General features: G+C 39.1%; 1 protein-coding gene across 2 annotated transcripts in view; it reads left to right on the plus strand.

The window, feature by feature from the left end:
* The first annotated feature begins 5,390 nt into the window (after positions 1 to 5,390).
* LOC126248604 (myb-like protein Q) overlaps positions 5,391 to 21,967 on the plus strand; it is a 221,544-nt gene continuing 204,967 nt past the window's right edge. For both annotated transcript variants that reach the window (XM_049949740.1, XM_049949741.1), the window contains exons 1-3: positions 5,391 to 5,651; positions 20,803 to 20,940; positions 21,575 to 21,838. In XM_049949740.1, the coding sequence (XP_049805697.1) occupies positions 5,640 to 5,651; positions 20,803 to 20,940; positions 21,575 to 21,838 (414 nt within the window). In that variant the 5' untranslated portion in view covers positions 5,391 to 5,639. The remainder of the gene's footprint in view (positions 5,652 to 20,802; positions 20,941 to 21,574; positions 21,839 to 21,967) is intronic.

The following is a 21,967-nucleotide window of genomic DNA, read 5'->3' on the forward strand; positions in this document are numbered from 1 at the left end:
ACACGTTCATCCTGATAACACACCTGTCAGATCTCTAAACTCCTGATCAGTTGAGGAGAGGATATTACCAGTTTTCTTCACCATAAACGGTGAGTTGAGCCACGTGGTGCTCAGCTGTAAAAGAAAACAGGACCCGAAATCACTCGACCACAACCCAGACCCGTCAGTTTGTTCCTTCGCTGTGACAATACTCCAAAATGCCAATCAAAAATAATTATCTAGCTGCTGTATTATTCAAAGTACTTGAGCGCCTTAGGTACAGCATTGAGCTTGCTCGTTTCCAAAACTGAGAACTCTGTTGCAAATACGGCTATTTCCTAGGGATGGAGAGCTGCCAGATAGCTTCGACAATGGATAAATTTTCATATCTCCCAAAAGTCACTTGAAAAAAGAGTTGCTTTGAAGACAAAAAAAGCCACTTACAACTATAAAATTACTTAGAAAAACTAAATTTTTGAGGCTGTATTGCAAAACTCTCCTACTAACCGCCTGACCAAGAGAAGTTTCGCACGGATTCGGGAAGGGCAGGGCTGAAACGCCGTTCGGCCATTCATATTTACATTTTCAGTGATTTCCTGTAGTCACTTCAGGCGAATTCTGCGATGATTCCATTAAATACGCCACAGATGATGCCCTTCCCTATCCTTGCCCATCCGTTAAGCGTTCCACTTAAACGACCACGCCGTTGACGGGATTTCAAATTTTAACCTGCATTTTCCGTACCCTTAAAACTTAATTACGGCTAGTTGAGAGCCCATCCACATCATTTTCTAGAGTTCGCTATGTCGTTATTTCATTTACTCTTTTGGCTCCAAGTGTTGATTCTACATTTCTGGCTGCCTGCGCGGCGTTTTGAGTAGGTTTCAATTCGTAACGAAACAGTAGATGCCCTTACAGGCATGCTGTGTCCGGATGACATAAGAAGCTAGCTGTCAGTTAATTCGTTCCTCACGTGCGAGGATGCGTACAGTTGTCTGCACAACGCTCCAATAGTTATCATCGGACAGTAGGTCACTACTCCCATAAACTTGAAACTTTGTGTTCTGCCTTACGGCAGGTATTGTCAGAGAGGTCCACCGCATGAGCGTCTAGGGAAGTGGTCCCAGTGGTGGTTTCCCGTTGCCTTCCACTGATGGTGATGAAATGGTAATGAGGACAACGCAACACCCAGTCCCTGAGCGGAGAAAATCTCCGATCCAGCCGGGAATCGAAACCGGGCCCCTTGGTGTGACAGACCGCCGCGCTCACCACTCAGCTATCGGGGCGGACAATGCCATAAAAAGTCGGGGAAATACTCGAAAAAATTCGTTAAGGGAAAGCATAGAGTGAATTGGCCAAAGAAACAGTAATTTCTATTCGATACGTAAGTAAGTGTTATCTGCCATTTCTTTATGGGAGTCCTTCTACAGGGTGAATCTCAGTTCCACAGGAAAAATGTCACAGGCTGTTCAGGGATATTTTCTGAATATTTTGATACAACGGACCCGTGGTCTCCAGTGGTTCGTTACACAGTAATTGAATATCGTTTGATTTCCTACCCCCGCTTATCTCTGTATTGCACTGAAAATATTTGCACAATCGTGCAGATGTCGGTGGTATGCACTGTGTGTCTCGTTTGGAAATAAACTTGTTACGTCCGTTCGCACACGGTACTTTCTGTTGATAACAATAATGCTCACTTTACTTTTCGCCCTCAAACGTGAGTTCGGTACTAGTCGTCTGGTGTTTGGTTTTCCGACAGTATTGGTTGTATATTAACACTGATATGGGTAGGGTTACTGACGAAGAGTTGGTCGGCACGCACCGCGTGCATGGGTTCACTGAGTACGAGGGAAAAGCAGCACTGCGACGTTATGCTGAGCTGTTCCCGCCGCGATGGCAACCACACCATTGTCCTTTTACATTTTTGTAAATACTGATCGCACACTTCTTCTGAGCTGTTCCCGCAGCGATGGCAACCACACCATTGTCCTTTTACATTTTTGTAAATACTGATCGCACACTTCTTCTTCGCCCCTGAGCGGATGCTGCTGGGAGCAGAAGCTCGCGATCGGCTCGTGGCACATTGTCTGCTGATACGACCCCTGCCTTATTTTCCCAGAGCAGCCAGCTCATACCGTTTAAAAGAAACCAACGTGAAATGGGTTAATGCGTCGCGAAAGTGACGCGGAAGTTTACGAGGAGTCGCTGGAAGCACCAGGTACCGCCTATTCCCTCATTTTGGTAAATGATATTTACAACACTATATTCATAACTGCTATTTATTGTTACGGCGCACAATACTGCTAGTAGCTAAGGTTCACAAAGACTGAAAATATTCCGGAATGGCACAAACACAACCTTCCGCCGATCTCAGAGAGGGTCAAGTAAAAGTGTGCGGCCTATAGGCGCCTGCGAGATACCGCATTCTTCCATGTTTTTGTGATAATATATTGCAGGATTTTTCATTCTTGTGAAGGTATTTTCACACAAATAAAGATGACTGGAGTAACAGACAAGTTAGTCGGAATTACATTGTTACTCTGTAGACCGCTCAGAATTCGATGGTCTCAAGAAGAAAAACGGTAAAGGACCTATGGACAGCGTACATCTGTGCGCCGTAACTAGTCGATTTCTCTTCGTCATCGTAATCCATGCCCGTTCACTTTGTTCTAAGCTAAACCCACGTCAACCTAGTTGCGTAAATATTTGTACTGATGCCTTTGTTGTCACAAATACTTTACGTTCTTTCAATGATATTAAGTCTTACTGAGTTTCCGTTGTTTTTATTTTCTTCTAAAAAGCCAATAAAATTAATTAAAAAGTTATTTTCGTCTCTGATTGTCTATTGAGGCTGCAATTTAATAGCGTAGGCACTTCGGTAAAAGTGTCGTTCTCTAAATCGAAACTGCAATTATTACATTCAGGTCTTTAATATTGGTATAGTTTTCGAAGAATTTTCCCTGAACTGAATGTTAATACTGGAATTTAATTACCTGTTCCATAGTTTTTTGGCTTAAATTTCGTTAATCTACTTCAAGAACTTGCTGAGAAAGAAGAAATAAATAAATACTGAAATAACTAAGCCCTACAACGACATACATTCTTGTTGAGAGTTAACACGAAACACAAAAGGAACTGAAGAACCTTCTGTTGGACACAAAACTGTTGCATTTCCACCCAGAAATCTGACCTATTCTTAATGTTCCTAACATTTTTTTCATTTATTTCACTTGTTTGTTTCTACAAATTGATATCGCACTTTGAGCACATTATTCGTATTTTTATATAAATTTTCCATACATATGTTTTTTTTTTTTTGTTTTTTTTTGTTTTTTTTTTTTTTGCATACGCCGCTAGTCTTTGATCCTTCGCACATCCCAATTTGAAACTTCTTTCGCTTTTTCGATTTGTCTGGTCAATTGGCATTCTTGCTCCTGTCCTGCTCTTTTTGTTTCCCGTTCGTGGGTTTATTTATCAACAGAGGAATGAACGCTTTACTCTTCAGGTTATTTTTATTTATTTGATTGCAGATGATCCACGCATTCATTTCTGACATGTCTAGGGTATTGTAAAAAGAAATATACCGGCCATATCCTGCAAGCAACTTTCGTGGGATATTTACGAGTCATTTAATGAACGACGTCCACACCCCACTTTGTGGCGGTTACAGAAAGTAACAGTTTCCGTTTTCTTCTTTCATTTTTCGCTCATTGCTGCATCAGGATCTTGTTTGCTAAGAATTATGACATTCTTATTCTTCTTCCCTTGGTACATTGTCAAGTGCACTCTGACTTATCAGTCTTTTTCAATATGTTGTTCGAAGATAAGTCAGAATTGTTCTTCTTCTGCAGTTGGGCGTTTATCGGGAAATCTTGTTCAGTGTTCTCACTAATGATGTTTTCTTCGGTTGCAATTCCTTGGCAAGCTCAAGGGATGTGAAGAAGTTGTCTGTTGTCACGTTCCTTTCTTCGTTTAGAAATGGCTCCATGAGGCGAAGAACGACATACGCTCCCACTAGCTGGCTGATCGGCATTTCTCCTTGCCTAGGTATGGAAAGCCATTGAAAATTTATTTAGTCTGCAGCTATCCAAAACTTGAGTCCGTATTTACCAAGCTGGTTTATAAGAAAGTGGGTAAACCTGTACCTTGCTTTATTTGGAAGTAACTGCTCATCATTTGCAATGTTTTCACCAGGGTGGTAACAGCGGACGCAGTTTTGCACGAACTTTTTTCAGAAATAAGAGCGAACTTGTCAGCAGGGATGTGATAAACTCGGGATGACTTCTCATCGAAGAGGACGAATCAGGGACCTTCCAGTCCACTCCATCTTTACCCGTCATCTTCACTGTTGTGACAATTGATTCGATTGTTGTGAAAAGAACTGAGATGAGGAGACATCTACTGACGGCAATGCCTGTCTCGCTATTTTCATCGTCAGATTACTCTGGCGGATGATCACCATCCGAATCTGACGAGTAAATATCTGAGTCTTCGCAATAATACATCAACTCTTGTATTAACCACCAGGAACATATAAGTGACATGGGCCCGATGCAACACGCGTGAAATTCACGGCGACATGAAAACATTTGCTCATTTAGGTGTCGCAAGAAACAAGATTGATGAGAATACATCAACAACCTGTTCAAAAGGCATCACACTGCGCAAAAAGTATATTTTTGATTTTTGTAAACCAAAATTTGACAGTCGATTGCATGATTAATTTTCGGAAGCGCAGTATGACAATTATAAACGAGTTTTGTGACGGATGCCACCATTGAGAGAAGCTGAAGTCAGTAGTTCGAACAATTAAATAATTATTTTATCACGTGAAAATTAGAAACATAACAAGTGCGATCTACTTGCTTTCTACGTACCTACACAACTGTTTACTTCTTTTATCATCTATTTTGAGCTTGTAGAAAAGAAAATGCATTTTTGTAAATATACTGTAATATATTTCGTTCGATGACAGCTGTTAACTTGAAAGCAGTAACAAATTAGCGTAAGCAAATAGCTTCTTGTAACACTATTGGTATGGTAAGTTCTGCTTTCACGAACTGTGGTACAAACAGAGTCAAAGCTATGTCTGTAATGACAAAAGAATATATTCTGTGCCAACCTTTCTCAACAAAACATTAAACTAACATAGTATTATTGTAAAATATGACAGTATGTGAGCTATAATCAATGTTTTAAAAATTTCTGTTCTTACACTACAACATCAACTACATACATGTAGTGAACTGCGTCGAACATCTGCGCAGAGTCTCGATTTTGTCGACTGTGAAATTCGTGGTAGGCTTCGTTGTTGATTGTGGAATTCAGTAAACACTATCATTACGTGAAACGGAAACGACGAAATTGTGTTTATAGGTTCAATTGATACTGTGAAAGGTAAACGATATGTTTGAAGTCATTTTGTATGGGAAATCGCTCGCAATGACTGTTGTTACTGTACTAACTTTCGGACGTCAGGAATCGTAACTCAGTGACGTAAATATTGGTCAGTCTTGACGGGATATCTAAGTTCGAAGTATATCTGGATGATACTAATGACTCTAAAATTTAAGTTAACCGCTTGAATACGGAACGGAAGTGCTATAAAAGATCTTGTAATAACCAACATGGCAGTTTGACAGTACAGGAAGAATTCTATGATACATCAGGTGATGAGTGATACTTCCCACATTGTAATTTCCACTTATGTTTACTCGTTAAATTTTTCTCACATACTCGGCAAACATTACATAGACGCTGAGTTTGACGTAGTGCGTTTCTGTGTGTTTATAATTTGTTACCATTGGAGAGGTTTTGTGGTTCTTTAATCTGTCAGCTTTATAAATGTTTCTTTCTAGCCCATAAAGCAACTGGGTATGTGCCTATTTCCCGCAGACATTGTGAGAGCAGTCAGAAACTTAAAAACTAGTTTTATAGGTGAGTTGTTCGTGCAACACCATATGCGTCTTGGTGGTAATTGTGTTTAGCAAATTGAATGAAATTTACGGTGCTAAGAGCCCGAGACCCTCATTTTCATTATTTTATATTACAAGCAGTACCGCTAACTTATTTATAATTCGGTTACTACTCGAAATCGTCGAAGAATGCTAAAGACAACATAATTTGTGCATATTACTTTGTGACATTGTATTTATTTGTTAGGTGCAGGTGCATGACACAACTGCCCTTTTAAGCAAAATAAAATTAATTTAAACATTTCTATGCCTAATGGGACGATTGATAGACCTGTGTGTGTTGTGTGTCCCAAGGAAATTTTGGAATCCATTGAAGATCTGTTACATTTGTGATGTAGCAGTTCTGTTCCAATAGTAGTTATAGACGTGAATGTTAAATAATCTATTCTGCAGTTGCTGGTGAAAAGTGTCATTAAGAGACTTGATACCTTGGTCTACTTGTTATTGTCTGGTAACTGGCAGACCATCCTTTACATAGAGCATTCAGTGAAAACTCACCTCTTTTCAACAACACTAATTACCTGACATTTAAAACTTATAGTCTTGTGACTGTGGCATACCCGTAAAACTTTTTCTGCTAAGTAGGTTATGTCCCCAATCTGTCTGTATAGTCAGTATGTATAATATAGTGCTTCATGCTATAATGTAATTTCTGTGATAAATGAAACTCTACAGTTGAATTATTTTTGTGTAGGAATGCACTTAAATCAATGTTATTTCCATAGACAATAGAAAGAGAATTTAAATATTTGCCAGTTGTAATGCTTTAGACTCTTGTGACTTTGATTTCAGTTTGTTATTGTGTCATATAGGCCTGTGATATTTTCCCTATGCAAGATGGTGCAATGGTTAAGGCCCTATGGTGCTATTTGGGACAGTTACCACTCAAAGCATGTGATTCTCTTAATTTAACTTCTGTGTATACAAAGGATGATTCCTTTAACAGACCCTGATTAACTCTATTAACTGCTCCTACCAAGTATCTGCTCTATTTTGAATGACATCACTGTTGTCATATTATTAAATGGCAATCCTTTTTTCCTGTCGCTATCCATTCATAAAATGTTTTGGTGGTTGATGTCAGTCTATGTAGCTTTAAGGATGTATGTCCTTTATGTTATGTATTTTTTAACTATGTTTGTATACACTACAGTAAGTAGGTTTGTTTCTGGGTCAAGAGGAATGTTCAATAGGAGTCGTTGGCTTTGGCCAGTGACATAATGTTAACGGCTGCTGTCGCACAACTTTTTTGTGCGTATATTCTGTTTTGGTGTTGGTGAAGCTGATGAAAATTAATGGAAAAACTGGTTTTGGTGGCAGATTGATCTGTAGCTTAGCCTAGGGTATAGTTTAGGTTGGAAGTTAATGGTTTTGTTGAGAGTTGATGAAGCCAATGCATGAGAGACTAAAAAGATGTGCTTGTGGTGACAGACTGATCTGTTGTTCAGTCCGTTTGAAAAAAATGCTAATATCATCGTATTACTGTTGGCATGTTGTTAACACCATTTGTCGCATGTCACTGGTCAAAGCTGATGACTCATATTGAACATGCTTCTATATCCTTGTTTCCAGAGAATATTATTACTACAAAGCCTATCCCATCATCTTACAGGTTTGCATGTGGGGCAGTCTGTATCCCTTCTGATAGTTTACTAAAGATGGCTGTATGGTTATTGGCTGAAATATTGGCAGCAGAAATACTTCTGTTTCAGATGCATGCCCAAAAGGTGATGGGATATTCTGTCTACTAGGAAAGCTTTGAAAAACGCAACATAAATCCTGTTTTACATATCTTCTGTTGCCTTAGTTTGTTACTAGATGTTTGTGAATCCACTGATTCTACAGAAGTTCATTTATTTCTGTTATATTGAAGTATCCTTATGGTACTTCTTTCCCCCATTTAGGTTCACTTGTTACTTTTGTAGTACATAATATCTTGCTCCCTATCAGCTGTGAATTAAATCTACAGCCAGAAGATCCATTAAAGCATTTGAAATATATGTTTAAATTAATATACAAGTCCATTTAAATGTATGGACTTATTTCTAACATATAATGAGCTTCCACATAAGGAATTCTCTTTTCTTAACTTAGCAGTACTAATATGTGGTTTGCCTAGAGTCATCTCATTTGAAAGCTACTTGTGTAGTGTGATACTCACATTGGGAAATACGGAAGCGTCCGATCCCGACCGTCTGCTTTGACCCATGACGTCACAAATATGGCGGAAACAAAAACACACACACACACTTTCCACAAGAAGCCTAATGACATTAACGGGACAAGCGCGGGAAATGGGGTGTTTTGGGCGGGGGGCAAACGAAATATAAACAAATTTAGACGCCTTGCGTAGCTACAACGTGTAAGTGAAGACAGCCATGCATGAATACCCACCCACCTCCCCAGGGGTCGTAACCCCTGCAACCCATAGAAGATAAAGATGCTTCAGTAGCTGATTAGTGTTTTTCGTCTTTAAAAAAAAAAATCTCACGGGATAGAACGAACAGATCAGAAAGATAAATATAATAAACTAAAACAGAAATTGGAGGAAACAGATAATTAAAATAAGTAATAAGTGTTTTTAAATTAAAGAAAAAATCTCACGAGATAGAACGAACAGATCAGAAAGGTAAATAAAATAAAACAGAACTGGAGACAGCCACACTCAAACCAAACTCCGCGCCGTCATGACGTCACACACAACACCCTTACGTCACGGGTCAAAGCCGACGCGTGGGATCGGACGCTTCTGTCGACCCCTCACATTGTATTTAAGGTCGTATAACTAGTAAACTGATTCTGTTTTACTTATTGTTGTTTATTTCTAACTAGTTTTTGGCTTATTGGGCCACTGTCAGGAAACAACTGACTAGCATCCATAAGTCAGTTGCTTCCTGAAGGCGGTCCAATAAGCCAAAAATTAGTTAGAAATAAACAAAAACCGTTAGCTTGTTGTTCAACCTTAAATATAGAATTGTTCTACCAAGGCATGATGGAAAAAATCCATAGGTAAAGACTCATATTGTAATGAATCCATAGCTTTATTTGCTGGCAGTTTGTTCAGTTTTGTCAAGTAGTTTTTCCAGTATCAGGTCTGCTTACTTTTTGCTTGTATTGTTTTTTATGTGGAACACTGGCTTCTCTACAGATTACTAAGATAAGTGTTGCTTTAAATTGTGATGCCAGTATCTGCAATTACATTAACAGGAGTCATCCCAGCTATTATTCTCAACTTGTTTACTATACTTTTTTTTTTTAATTTGGTACCTCTTTCCACTCAATTAGTCAGCTGAATTGCAATCATGTGTGAAATTATGTCAATGGTACTTATGTAAACATTCTTGGTAGTCTGTATTTTGAAAGTTCAATCACAAGCAGCAGTTTTGGTTGGAAGTGAATAGCTGTAATTAAAAATAGGTGTAGTGCCATCCTGGACACTTTTCTTCTACAGTATGTGGGTCGCAATATATTAGTTTTGCATAGTCAAAAGGAGGATAGTTACAATGAGAGGCAAGGAGACAAGAGATGCGCTTTTGTGGTTTAAATTGTAGGTTTTCAGTATTGTTCATACTTTATCATTGTGACAAAAATGATGCAGATGGAGTATGGGACATGTAACTAAGTTTTCTCCTCATCCTCCACCAATTGTCAGAATATGTGGTGTAGCATATTTAGTAGTTCTGCGCATTTGCAGGTAGCCATTTTTTAAACACATTGCATGTTTGGAGGTTGTGGTTAGGTTGAAACATGAATGGGCAGTATAAATTTTAGCTGCCACAGTGACAGTTACTTGCTTAAAACCAGCTGCAGCAAGTACTGCAAATATTGCTATGTCAAACAAATCAGTAACAGCTGTGCCCTTATTCTTAACTTTTACCAGGCAAACAATTCTGCCACACACAATTTCAGTACTACTTGCCTCATGTTAATGTCGTCTTCGTGGGTAGGAAGTTCACTCTGTACCTACCTTCCTTCCTTCCAATTTCACAATTCTGCTGCTTGCGTTTCTGACACCAGTTTGTAATTTTCACAAGTCTGTTCACTAAAGGCACACTATATATATATATATATTTTTTTTTTTCTCTTAAAACACCATATCAACATTCCTGTGAAACTTTTCATTGTGAGCTGCAGCTCAGTAGTCTACAACTGACAGACCAGTGTTATCCCCCTAGTATTCACTAGTCTACATATTTTAAAGATTTAATCTTTGACATTCACAGAGTAACTATCACATTTATCTGGATTTCAGGTATCACATAATACTGGCTAACATTTATTGAGCAATGAGTCAAAGACACAACTACAATGGAAGCACTAGAGATGAGGAGAGATGGGCACTCATCTACGATCACAATTGTGTGGTGTATTTTTGAAAGAATGGAATAGGTAATAGGAAGTCAGTATCATCCAAAATAAGCTAGGAATAACTGAGAGGACCACTGCTACTTGGTGATATGCTTTCTGAACATCCTTAAAGGACTCAATCACACTATGTCAGTTACGTATTGGACACACACTAGGCCCGCCCACAGCTACATCTTAGGATTAGGGGAACCACCACTGTATTCATATGATGCTGGCTTGTATTCATGTTGCTTGTACCACTTTAAATAAATGGAGATGTAACTAAAGTTAAGTGACTTGCTGGTGACATAATAGTAGCAAGTTTGGTCATATTACACTGTCCTACAAAAAAAAAAAAAACCTTTTTTTCTATTTCTGATAAAAAATATTGTGATCCTAGTTGTATTTTGAGTGCTGAATTGAAAACTGTTTTTGGTTTTTTTCTGTCAGGGATAGTTTATGAGTAATCACAATTTTATTTCTCTTTTCAGTTTCTGATATAGTGCAGCAAACGTGAGGTGAAATTCGACAAACAAATGCACATCTTTATGATGTTATAAGTTCATCACATTAATGGAGGGTGGGATCTAACATATAACACAGTAACCCTTGTGTATACACTTTGAAGCATTTATTTGACATGAGAAATTACAGAAAATTGACAAACAATGAGCCACTGCCTTGTAATGCACATAACTTTTTTCTCTTGTATTGTGAATCTTTCTTCTCTCGAATGATATTCCAGCAATAATCTGCTAACATAGAAGGTACCCACTTCCCTTCATAGCGCCTTTCTATGGTAGAAATGTCTTTATGAAATCCTTCCCCATGTTCATCCGATACGTCACTATAACTCTCTGTGAAGTAGTCCAGATGAGAGTCCATCATATGTTCGTTCAAAGACATATTGCACCCCAAATCCTGATATGCTTTGCTTTGTAGTTAGTAGCTCTTCTTCTTCCGAGGAAGTTTTCCGACACCATCTTGAAACAGTCCCATGCGGTTTTTTCTTTATCAGTTAAACATGCTTCAAAATTTGCATCTTTCTGCAGCTCCCTGATTCGTGGGCCCACAAATACACCTTCCTTTATTTTTGCAGCTGAAAGACGGGGGAATTTGGTAGCTAGATATGCAAACCCACAGCCTGTTGGATCCATGGCCTTCACGAATTGTTTCATCAGGCCAAGTTTGATGTGAAGCAGTGGAAGTAGTATATATTCAGGAGCTACCAGACTTTCACGTTGTACATTCTTTTCGCCAACTTTCCATCTTCGCCTAGGCCATTTCTTTTTCACGTAGTGAGAAATTCGGTCTCGACTATCCCACTCGCAAAGAAAACAGGCATACTTTGTGGAGCCTTGTTGCATTCCCAGTACCATAGCAATTACCTTGAAATCTGCACATATTTTCCATTTGTGTTCATTGTATTTTAATGAATTTAGCATCCTTTGTACTAATTCGTAATTTTCTTTTGTCAAACTAGCGTAAGCTACTGGAACAGAGGGTATTTTATTTCCGTTATGGAGCAAAACACCCTTCAGACTTGTTTTCGATGCATCTATGAAAAGTCTCCACTCCAGTGAAATATAAGTGAAGTTCAGCACTTTCATCAGGCCAGCAACGTCATTGCAAAATGTCAGTGCTTCGTCAGTTGAAAAATAAGAAATAAAGGCATGTTCTCTGTGCCTGAACACACTGATTTTAGTACTTTAGTGCGGCAGATTATACTCTTGTAATCTTGAACCAAGCAGCTGCGCCTTTTGTTTACTTAGTCCTAGATCACGTACTAAATCATTTAAATCTGCCTGGGTTAACAAATGTGGCGATGACTCACTTGTGCAGTGATATAAAGAATCATCATCTGTGATTTCTTCATTACTACGTATTTCACTGTCACTCGGAATTTGACCTCGAGCTCTTGAAGGTACTGGAAGGTTGTCGGAATGCTGCACTGGCATTCTCGCTGAAGGCAGATCTGGGTAAACAATGTGCCTCTTCGACTTTTTGTTTGTAAAACCCTGAATTTTTGTTAGTCACAAATAACAATCAGTAATATGGTCCTTAGGCTCCCTCCACACCATGGGAACCGCAAACAACGCCACATTCTCTTCACCTTTCCACCACTGAATTAGTTTGCAGTAACATCTAGCACAACAGAAATGTGGTGCCAATTCTTTATCTTGGTCTCCTACCTCTACTCCAAAGTAATGTTTGTATGCTTTCGTTTATGACTGATGAAATTTTCTTCCTATTTCTGGCAAAAGCGAACTTCCCACAGATGTAGCAGAAGTTGTCCGGCTTATATCGACATCCACTACGACGTGGCATTTCTGCAAATTTAAAAATACCACTTTGGTAATACACCTGTATTAAATTAATAGTAGGGAACTAGACGAACGCTGATGTGTAAAAACAAGCAGTCGTTTTACCTTCAACACCAGGCTCAATCAGTTTACACACAGTAACTAAAAAATTCAACCGTGCTCGGAAATATGACAGACAGTTAGTTACTTGTCAGCCAAAACACCCACTCGTTAAGACTGACACAAATTGCGGCTAACATCACTGTTGTAAACTCGATGCACCTGCCCCTAGGAGGCGTGAAGCTTTACTGCCGAGGCAGCGACCGGCTGTCGCCGTTGGAGTTAATGAGATGTTTCAGGTGGTTTTAATGACATAGGTGTGGCGGGGGATAACCTAATGATGTCTGATTCTTCCCACCTGCTGTTGCACAAGAAATTATCACGTTCTATCACTACTGGATGCGGCAACATACCAGTATTTCTCTATAACGTCTCTGTGTTTGCCATGAATTGTGAATATGCATATATATACATATTACATAAAAAGTATCCCTGACAACGATATTTTATTTACATATTTGAATTTCCCACGGTAAAATGGTCTAGAAGCACATACTTCAATATCAGAAATAGAACCCATGTCAAACAGTGTTATTTGTAAGAAAGAGTGGCTGTAATTATAAAAATTAACAACTGTTACAGTATAATGTCGGTTGCAGTATGGATTAAAGAAAGAAATTGAGACAATCCAGAGGCACGCTGCTGGTAGGTGAAGCCCAAAAAACATTAGTGAGAGAACTTAAAAGTACCAGCATTTTTGACTGAGTGCAGAATGATTGTACTGCCACCAGCATAGTTCTCACACAAGGTTCATGAAGGCAAGATAAGGGATATTAGGGCTTGTACGGAGGCATGTAGATATTTGTTTTTCACTCACTCCATTCACAAGTGGATCAGGAAAGGGAATGATCAGTAGTGGTACAAGGTACTGTCTGCCATGCACCGCATAGTGGCCTTCAGAATATGGATGTAGGTATAAACAAGTCCGCAGCTAGTGGTCTTGCGGTAGCGTTCTCGCTTCCCGCGCATGAGGTCCCATGTTAGATTCCCGGCGGGGTCAGGGATTTACCCTGCCTCGAGATGACTGGGTGTTATTGTGTCATCATCATCATCATCATCATCCATCCCTGTTACTGTCGGAGAAAGGCAATGGCAAGCCACCCCCGCCAAGACCTTGCCTAGTACGGCGGTGCGGGTTTCCCGCATCATCCCCTACGCTCCTCAGAGTATGGGACCTCATCATCATCATTGTAATTGTAATCAGATAAACAAACACATCAGTATAGGGCCTGAGGGACCTTCAGCTGCACCTGGCCCTGGTGCCAACATAATTTACAAACATTTATGTCCTTTTAAGGGTTTCCCCAAGCTTATATTTTAGGATCCTCATCTCGTAGACATTTAAGCTTTGTGGGTATGTTTTGTCTTGTCTTGCAGTTGTTGACCCTACTCATCTTACCCCCCCCCCCCCCCCCCCCCCGCGCCTCGCCCTCCTGTGCCGCTTCCCGTGCTCATCTCCAATTTCTACATCTCTGCTATTCACAATAAAGTGCCTGGCAGAGGGTTCAATGAACCACCTTCATGCTGTCTCTCTACCGTTCCACTCTCGAACAGCACCCGGGAAAAACAAGCACTTAAATTTTTCTGTGCGAGCCCTGATTTCTCTTATTTTATCGTGATGATCATTTCTCCCTATGTAGGTAGGTGCCAACAGAATGTTTTCGCAATCGGAGGAGAAAACTGGTGATTGAAATTTCATGAGAAGATCGCATCGCAACGAAACACGCCTTTGTTTTAATGATTGCTACTCCAATTCACATATCATGGCTGAGACACTATCTCCCCTATTTCGCAATAATACAAAGTGAGCTGCCCTTCTTTTTACTTTTTCGATGTCATCCGTTAGTCCCACCCGATGGGGATCCCACACCGCACAGCAATACTCCAGAATAGGGCAGACAAGTGTGGTGTAAGCAGTCTCTTTAGTAGACCTGTTGCACCTTCTAAGTGTTCTGCCAATGAATCACAGTGTTTGGTTTGCTCTACCCACAATATTATCTATGTGATCGTTCCAATTTAGGTTATTTGTAATTGTAATCCCTAAGTATTTAGGTGAATTTACAGCCTTCACATTTGTGTGACTTATCGGGTAATCGAAATTTAGCTGATTTCTTTTAGTACTCATGTGAATAACTTCAAACTTTTCTTTATTCAGGATCAATTGCCACTTTTTGCACCACACAGATATCTTATGTAAATCATTTTGCAAGTCGTTTTGACCAACTGATGACTTTACAAGACGGTAAATGACAGCATCATCTGCAAACAGTCTGACTGCTACTCAGATTGTCTCCTATGTTGTTAATATAGATCAGGAAGAATAGAGGGCCTATAATGCTTCCTTGGGGAATGCTGAAGATTTTTTGAACTTCTGTTTTACTCTATCACTTTCTGTGTATTACTACAAACTGTATTGTACCCCATGAACCATGGACCTTGCCGTTGGTGGGGAGGCTTGCGTGCCTCAGTGATACAGATGGCTGTACCATAGGTGCAACCACAATGGAGGGGTATCTGTTGAGAGGCTATACAAATGTGTGGTTCCTGAAGAGGGGCAGCAGCCTGCTCCGTAGTTGCAGGGGCAACAGTCTGGATGATTGACTGATCTGCCCTTGTAACACTAACCAAAACGGCCTTGCTGTGCTGGTACTGCGAACGGCTGAAAGCAAGGGGAAACTACAGCCATAATTTTTCCCGGGTTATGCAGCTTTACTGTATGTTTAAATGATGATGGCGTCCTCTTGGGTAAAATATTCTGGAGGTAAAATATCTCCCATTCGGGTCTCCGGGCGGGGACTACTCAGGAGAACGTCATTATCAGGAGAAACAAAACTGTCATTCTACGGATTGGAGCGTGGAATGTCAGATCCCTTAATCGGGCAGGTACGTTAGAAAATTTAAAAAGGGAAATGGATAGGTTAAAGTTAGATATAGTGGGAATTAGTGAAGTTCGGTGGCAGGAGGAACAAGACTTTTGGTCAGGTGACTACAGGGTTATAAATACAAAATCAAATAGGGTTAATGCAGGAGTAGGCTTAATAATGAATTAAAAAAATAGGAGTGTGGGTAAGCTATTACAAACAGCATAGTGAACGCCTTATTGTGGCCAAGATAGACACGAAGCCCACGCCTACTACAGTAGTACAAGTTCATATGCCAACTAGCTCTGCAGATGATGAAGAAATTGATGAAATGTATGATGAAATAAAATCAGGTAGTGAAGGGAGATGAAAATTTAATAGCCATGGGTGACTGGAATTCGAGAGTAGGAAAAGGGAGAGAAGGAAACATAGTAGGTGAATATGGATTGGGGGGAAGAAATGAAAGAGGAAGCCGCCTTGTAGAATTTTGCGCAGAGCATAACTTAATCATAGCTAACACTTGGTTCAAGAATCATTAAAGAAGGTTGTATACATGGAAGAATCCTGGAGATACTGACAGGTTTCACATAGATTATATAATGGTAAGACAGAGATTTAGGAACCAGGTTTTAAATTGTAAGATATTTCCAGGGGCAGATGTGGACTCTGACCACAATCTATTGGTTATGACCTGTAGATTAAAACAGAAGAAACTGCAAAAAGGTGGGAATTTAAGGAGATGGGATGTGGATAAACTAACTAAACCAGAGGTTGTACAGTGTTTCAGGGAGAGCGTAAGGGAACAATTGACAGGAATGGGGGAAAGAAATACAGTAGAAGAAGAATGGGTAGCTTTGAGGGATGAAATAGTGTTGGCAGCAGAGGATCAAGTAGGTAAAAAGACGAGGGCTAGTAGAAATCCTCAGGTAACAGAAGAAATATTGAATTTAATTGATGAAAGGAGAAAGTATAAAAATGCAGTAAATAAAGCGGGCAAAAAGGAGTACAAACGTCTCAAAAATGAGGTCGACAGGAAGTGCAAAATGGCTAAGCAGGGATGGCTAGAGGACAAATATAAGGATGTAGAGGCTTATCTCACTAGGGATAAGATAGATACTGCCTACAGGAAAATTAAAAGAGACCTTTGGAGAAAAGAGAACCACTTGTATGAATATCAAGAGCTCAGATGGATACCCATTTCTAAGCAAAGAAGGGGAAGCAGAAAGGTGGAAGGGGTATATAGAGGGTATATACAAGGGCGATGTTACATGAGGACAATATTATGGAAATGGAAGGGGATGTAGATGAAGATGAAATGGGAGATAGGATACTGCGTGAAGAGTTCGACAGAGCTTTGAAAGACCTGAGTCGAAACAAGGCCCCGGGAGTAGACAACATTCCATTAGCACTACTGACTGCCTTGGGAGAGCCAGTCCTGACAAAACTCTACCATCTGGTGAGCAAGATGTATGAGACAGGCGAAATACCCACAGACTTCAAGAAGAATATAATAACTCCAATCCCAAAGAAAGCAGGTGTTGACAGATGTGAAAATTACCGAACAATCAGTTTAATAAGTCACAGCTGCAAAATACTAACACAAATTCTTTACAGACAAATGGAAAAACTGGTAGAGGCCGACCTCGGGGAAGATCAGTTTGGATTCCGTAGAAATATTGGAACACGTGAGGCAATACTGACATTACGACTTATCTTAGAAGAAAGATTGAGGAAAGGCAAACCTACGTTTCTAGGATTTGTAGACTTAGAGAAAACTTTTGACAATGTTGAGTGGAATACTCTCTTTCAAATTCTGAAGGTGGCAGGGATAAAATACAGGGAGAGAAAGGCTATTTACAATTTGTACAGAAACCAGGTGGCAGTTATAAGAGTTTAGGGACATGAAAGGGAAGCAGTGGTTGGGATGGGAGTGAGACAGGGTTGTAGCCTCTCCCCGATGTTATTCAATCTGTATATTGAGCAAGCAGTGAAGGAAACAAAAGAAAAATTCAGAGTAGGTATTAAAATCCATGGAGAAGAAGAAAAAACTTTGAGGTTCGCCGATGACATTGTAATTCTGTCAGAGACAGCAAAGGACTTGGAAGAGCAGTTGAACGGAATGGACAGTGTCTTGAAAGGAGGATATAAGATGAACATCAACAAAAGCAAAACGAGGATAATGGAATGTAGTCGAATTAAGTCGGGTGATGCTGAGGGAATTAGATTAGAAAATGACACACTTAAAGTAGTAAAGGAATTTTGCTATTTGGGGAGCAAAATAACTGATGATGGTCGAAGTAGAGAGGTTATAAAATGTAGACTGGCAATAGCAAGGAAAGCGTTTCTGAAAAATCGAAATTTGTTAACATCGAGTATAGATTTAAGTGTCAGGAAGTCGTTTCTGAAAGAATTTGTATGGAGTGTAGCCATGTATGGAAGTGAAACGTGAACAATAAATAGTTTGGACAAGAAGAGAATAGAAGCTTTCGAAATGTGGTACTACAGAAGAATGCTGAAGATTAGATGGGTAGACCATATAACTGTTGAGGAGGTATTGAATAGGATTGGGGAGAAGAGAAGTTTGTGTCACAACTTTACAAGAAGAAGGGACCGGTTGGTAGGACATGTTCTGAGGCATCAAGGGATCACAAATTTAGCATTGGAGGGCAGCGTGGAGGGTAAAAATCGTAGAGGGAGACCACGAGATGATTACACCAAGCAGATTCAGAAGGATGTAGGTTGCAGTAGGTACTGGGAGATGAAGAAGCTTGCACAGGATAGAGTAGCATGGAGAGCTGCATCAAACCAGTCTCGGGACTGAAGACGACGACAACAACAACTACTACTACTACTACTACTACGACGACGACGAACTGTGACCTTTCTGACAGGAAAGCTGTGCTCTGTTTTTGTATAAAGGCATGTTTCAGCTTTGAAATATTGACAGTGTTCACAAGACCAGTCATATAAAATATTGCTACTGTTTTCTAATTAAATCATTATTGATTTGGGGAAAGGGAACAAACAGGGAGGTCATCTGTCCCATTGGATTATGGAAGGACGGGGAAAGAAGTTGGCCGTGCCCTTTCAAAGGAACCACGTGGCATTTGCCTGAAGTAATTTAGGGAAAATACGGAAAACATAAATTAGGATGGTGACAAATCTGGCAGACTGTCTCTGAATTGCATCAATATCTTCCTTTAATCTCACCTGATGGTGATCCCAAGTACTTGAAAAGTACTCCGTCAGTCGCACTTGTGTTCTATATATGGTCTCGTTTACAGATGAACCACACTTTCCTAAAATTATCCCAATAAACTCTAGCCAACTGTTCACTTTCCCTACTATCATCCTCATGTGCTCATTCCATTCCATTTCATATCACTTTGTAATGATAGGCTTAGACATTTGATTGACATGACTGTGTCAAACAGTACACTACTAATGCTATATTCAAAAATTAAGGGATCGTTTTTCCTACTCATCTGCATTAACTTAGAATTTTATACATTTGGACATATAACTGAACTTATAACTGGACAGTTTAGTTACTTTAAAATCAGTCCTATAAAGTTATTGACAACCTGTTTATAGTAATCAAAGTCAGTAACGTCTATTCTGTGAGCATCAAACACAGATAATTGAACATGTGTTTAGACCCACAAACCCAGAAACTAAGAATACTACCCATAAAAAAAGGCAGAAAATTGTTTCCAGATGCAACATTGTGTACCAAATAATGACATGGGTGGTTTATTGATGCAAAGTAGATTAACTGCAAGACTTTTTGGAAAATGATGAGACATTACATCATTTCACCCCAAAACTAATACAAAATCTATATTTTTTAACAAATTTCCTATGTGCAGTGTCTGCATATTGATTGGATTAATGGTTCATTGTTAGCTATTATTATTCTTACTTTCATGTCCATTTTGGAGTGTGATGTGGGAAGTTACATAAGAATCACAAAATTGGCTTTCAAAGCTGTATTTTGAAAATTTCTAAAAGTTTTTACTTTTGTGGGGTATTAATTGTTATTTTTAGATTATGCCAGTACAGTATAAAATATAATGTCTTATAGAGGGTTTTTCAGTAGGGCACATTATAATGTTAGGTCTCTGTAAAGAAAATAATAGTTTAGTTGTCCATACACATCTAAAGTTAGACTTAAAATGAGTGGATTTTCTTACATAAACATTTTTGCCAATGTAGTGTATGATAAATCCAGTTCCCCAAGAATCATTTCTATCTGTTGTATACTATTAGTATGTACATAAAACACTAAAAAAATTACAGTTGAGAGATTTACAATAAATATATGCAGTCAGTCGTGAAAGTGTGGTTCAAATAATTCAATGAGACTGTAATCCCATATCAAATAAAATTGTAAAATTAATGTGCTTACAAGAACTGTAAGTGCTTCATGAACAACGCAATATGGATAAACATCTTTTGTTAGATTTACTAAATGTCATGGGCACTGTATCTAGTTATTACTTGGGCTAGCCATGGTTGCCCATAGTTATCACTATGAGTTTTGGTCTTCGTTAGGAGTAGTGACACAGAGGAAAGCTGTTTTCTTTACTTACATTAACATTATCACAGTGTTTATGTCTAAGACACACAACAGTTTCAATGTGTAAAATGCATGTTTAACCTAAGATTTAGATACGCGATGTAATTTACATGAAAGGAATATTGGGAGCTGGAAAGAAAGATGACTTTATAACCCTAACCCCTTCTCAATCATTAACCTGAAAGAAAGACCCTGTGCTAATTGAAAGTTCCATGTCATGTTTAGTAACATGAACACAATATTAAGATATGAAGTATGTTTAACATGATTGTTGTTGAAATACAGGTTTCATTGAAATTGATGGCAAATTTATTACACTGTTAACTTACTGTGGAGGGGTGTTTATAACATTTCATGAACACGATATTGGTAAATTTACTGCTGTATGATATACTCAACTTCTTGCAGGGTCTGCCAATATTCAGTATGGAATGGGAATGCTAAACTGTGAACATTGTTTTGTGCCAAACTTGTTTTAAGTAAATGTACTCTGTGCTGTGAAGAGTTTTAGAAGTCATTGTACAGACAAGACTGAGGTGTATCATGTATTTCTGTTTCTTTCTAGGGTCACTACTTAGTAGTTAAACAAAACGAAAGCAAGGTATTGTCACTAATTAAATGGTTTTTGTTTCCAGGCATTTGCGATCAAAATTCAGTTGTTAACAATGTCGGTTTTAAACCAAAGTGGAGAAGAACAAGTAGAATGCCCATTGTGTATGGAACCACTGGAAGTTGATGACATAAATTTCTTCCCATGCACATGTGGCTACCAGGTTTGATTCTCTTTGTTTTGTTTTATTGTGATGAAACTCTGAACATGTCCTCTAGCTTAAATGATCAGTGTATGTGATGTCAGTAACATTGGGAGGGGACAGCACAAAAGTACCCTCATGTGTATAGTGTGTTCCTGAAACCAATTTAAAGGCAGTTCGGTGGTGCATTGTCTGCTAAAGATAACAGTTGAGTGATTGTGATGTAAGTGAACAAATAGATGCACATGATTAGATAGTAGCTTTCTCTACTATGTTCCAGTGGCAAACATTGGCAGATAATATCAGGGTCCTCATTTCATACCATGTTCACTCTTCTACATCAGAATACTTCCACCATCCTTTGAGATTGTTGCATTCTATAAAATAATAAACATATAGTTAGATTCAGTTTAGGAGTTGTAATTTGAGAGGGATGTTTTTTTAAATAAGCATCTCTACTATGGTTTCAAAGAATTAATATTCTCTCTCTCTCTCTCTCTCTCTCTCTCTCTCTCTCTCTCACACACACACACACACACACACACACACACACACACACACACCACTTTTTTATGGATGAATTATTTCTTGTCTGTATTTGTTTTTCTTTGGCTTGTTGAGGTAAATATAAAAGGAAAGTTCAACTCACTTGCAGATCTGCCGATTTTGTTGGCATCGAATCAGGACTGATGAAAATGGGCTGTGCCCAGCATGTCGCAAAGCCTATCCAGAGAATCCTGCGGATTTCAAACCTCTCACACAGGAAGAAGTACAGAAACTGAAAGCTGAGAAACGACAGAGAGATCAACAACGAAAGCAGAAGATAACTGAGAACAGAAAGCATCTAGCAAATGTCCGTGTAGTGCAAAAAAACTTAGTGTTCGTTGTTGGATTACCAATGAGACTTGCAGATGCTGAGGTAAGTAATGGTTTGTCGTGTTACTAGCTACTTTAGGCCTAAAAACTGTTCCTTCCAAAAACATGCACCAAATAAGTGAGATGAAACGGTGCTTGACAATTATTCTGTAAGGAAGTGTTTGATTTTACC

Source organism: Schistocerca nitens, chromosome 3 (assembly GCF_023898315.1).
Source record: "Schistocerca nitens isolate TAMUIC-IGC-003100 chromosome 3, iqSchNite1.1, whole genome shotgun sequence".
NCBI lineage: Eukaryota > Metazoa > Arthropoda > Insecta > Orthoptera > Acrididae > Schistocerca > Schistocerca nitens.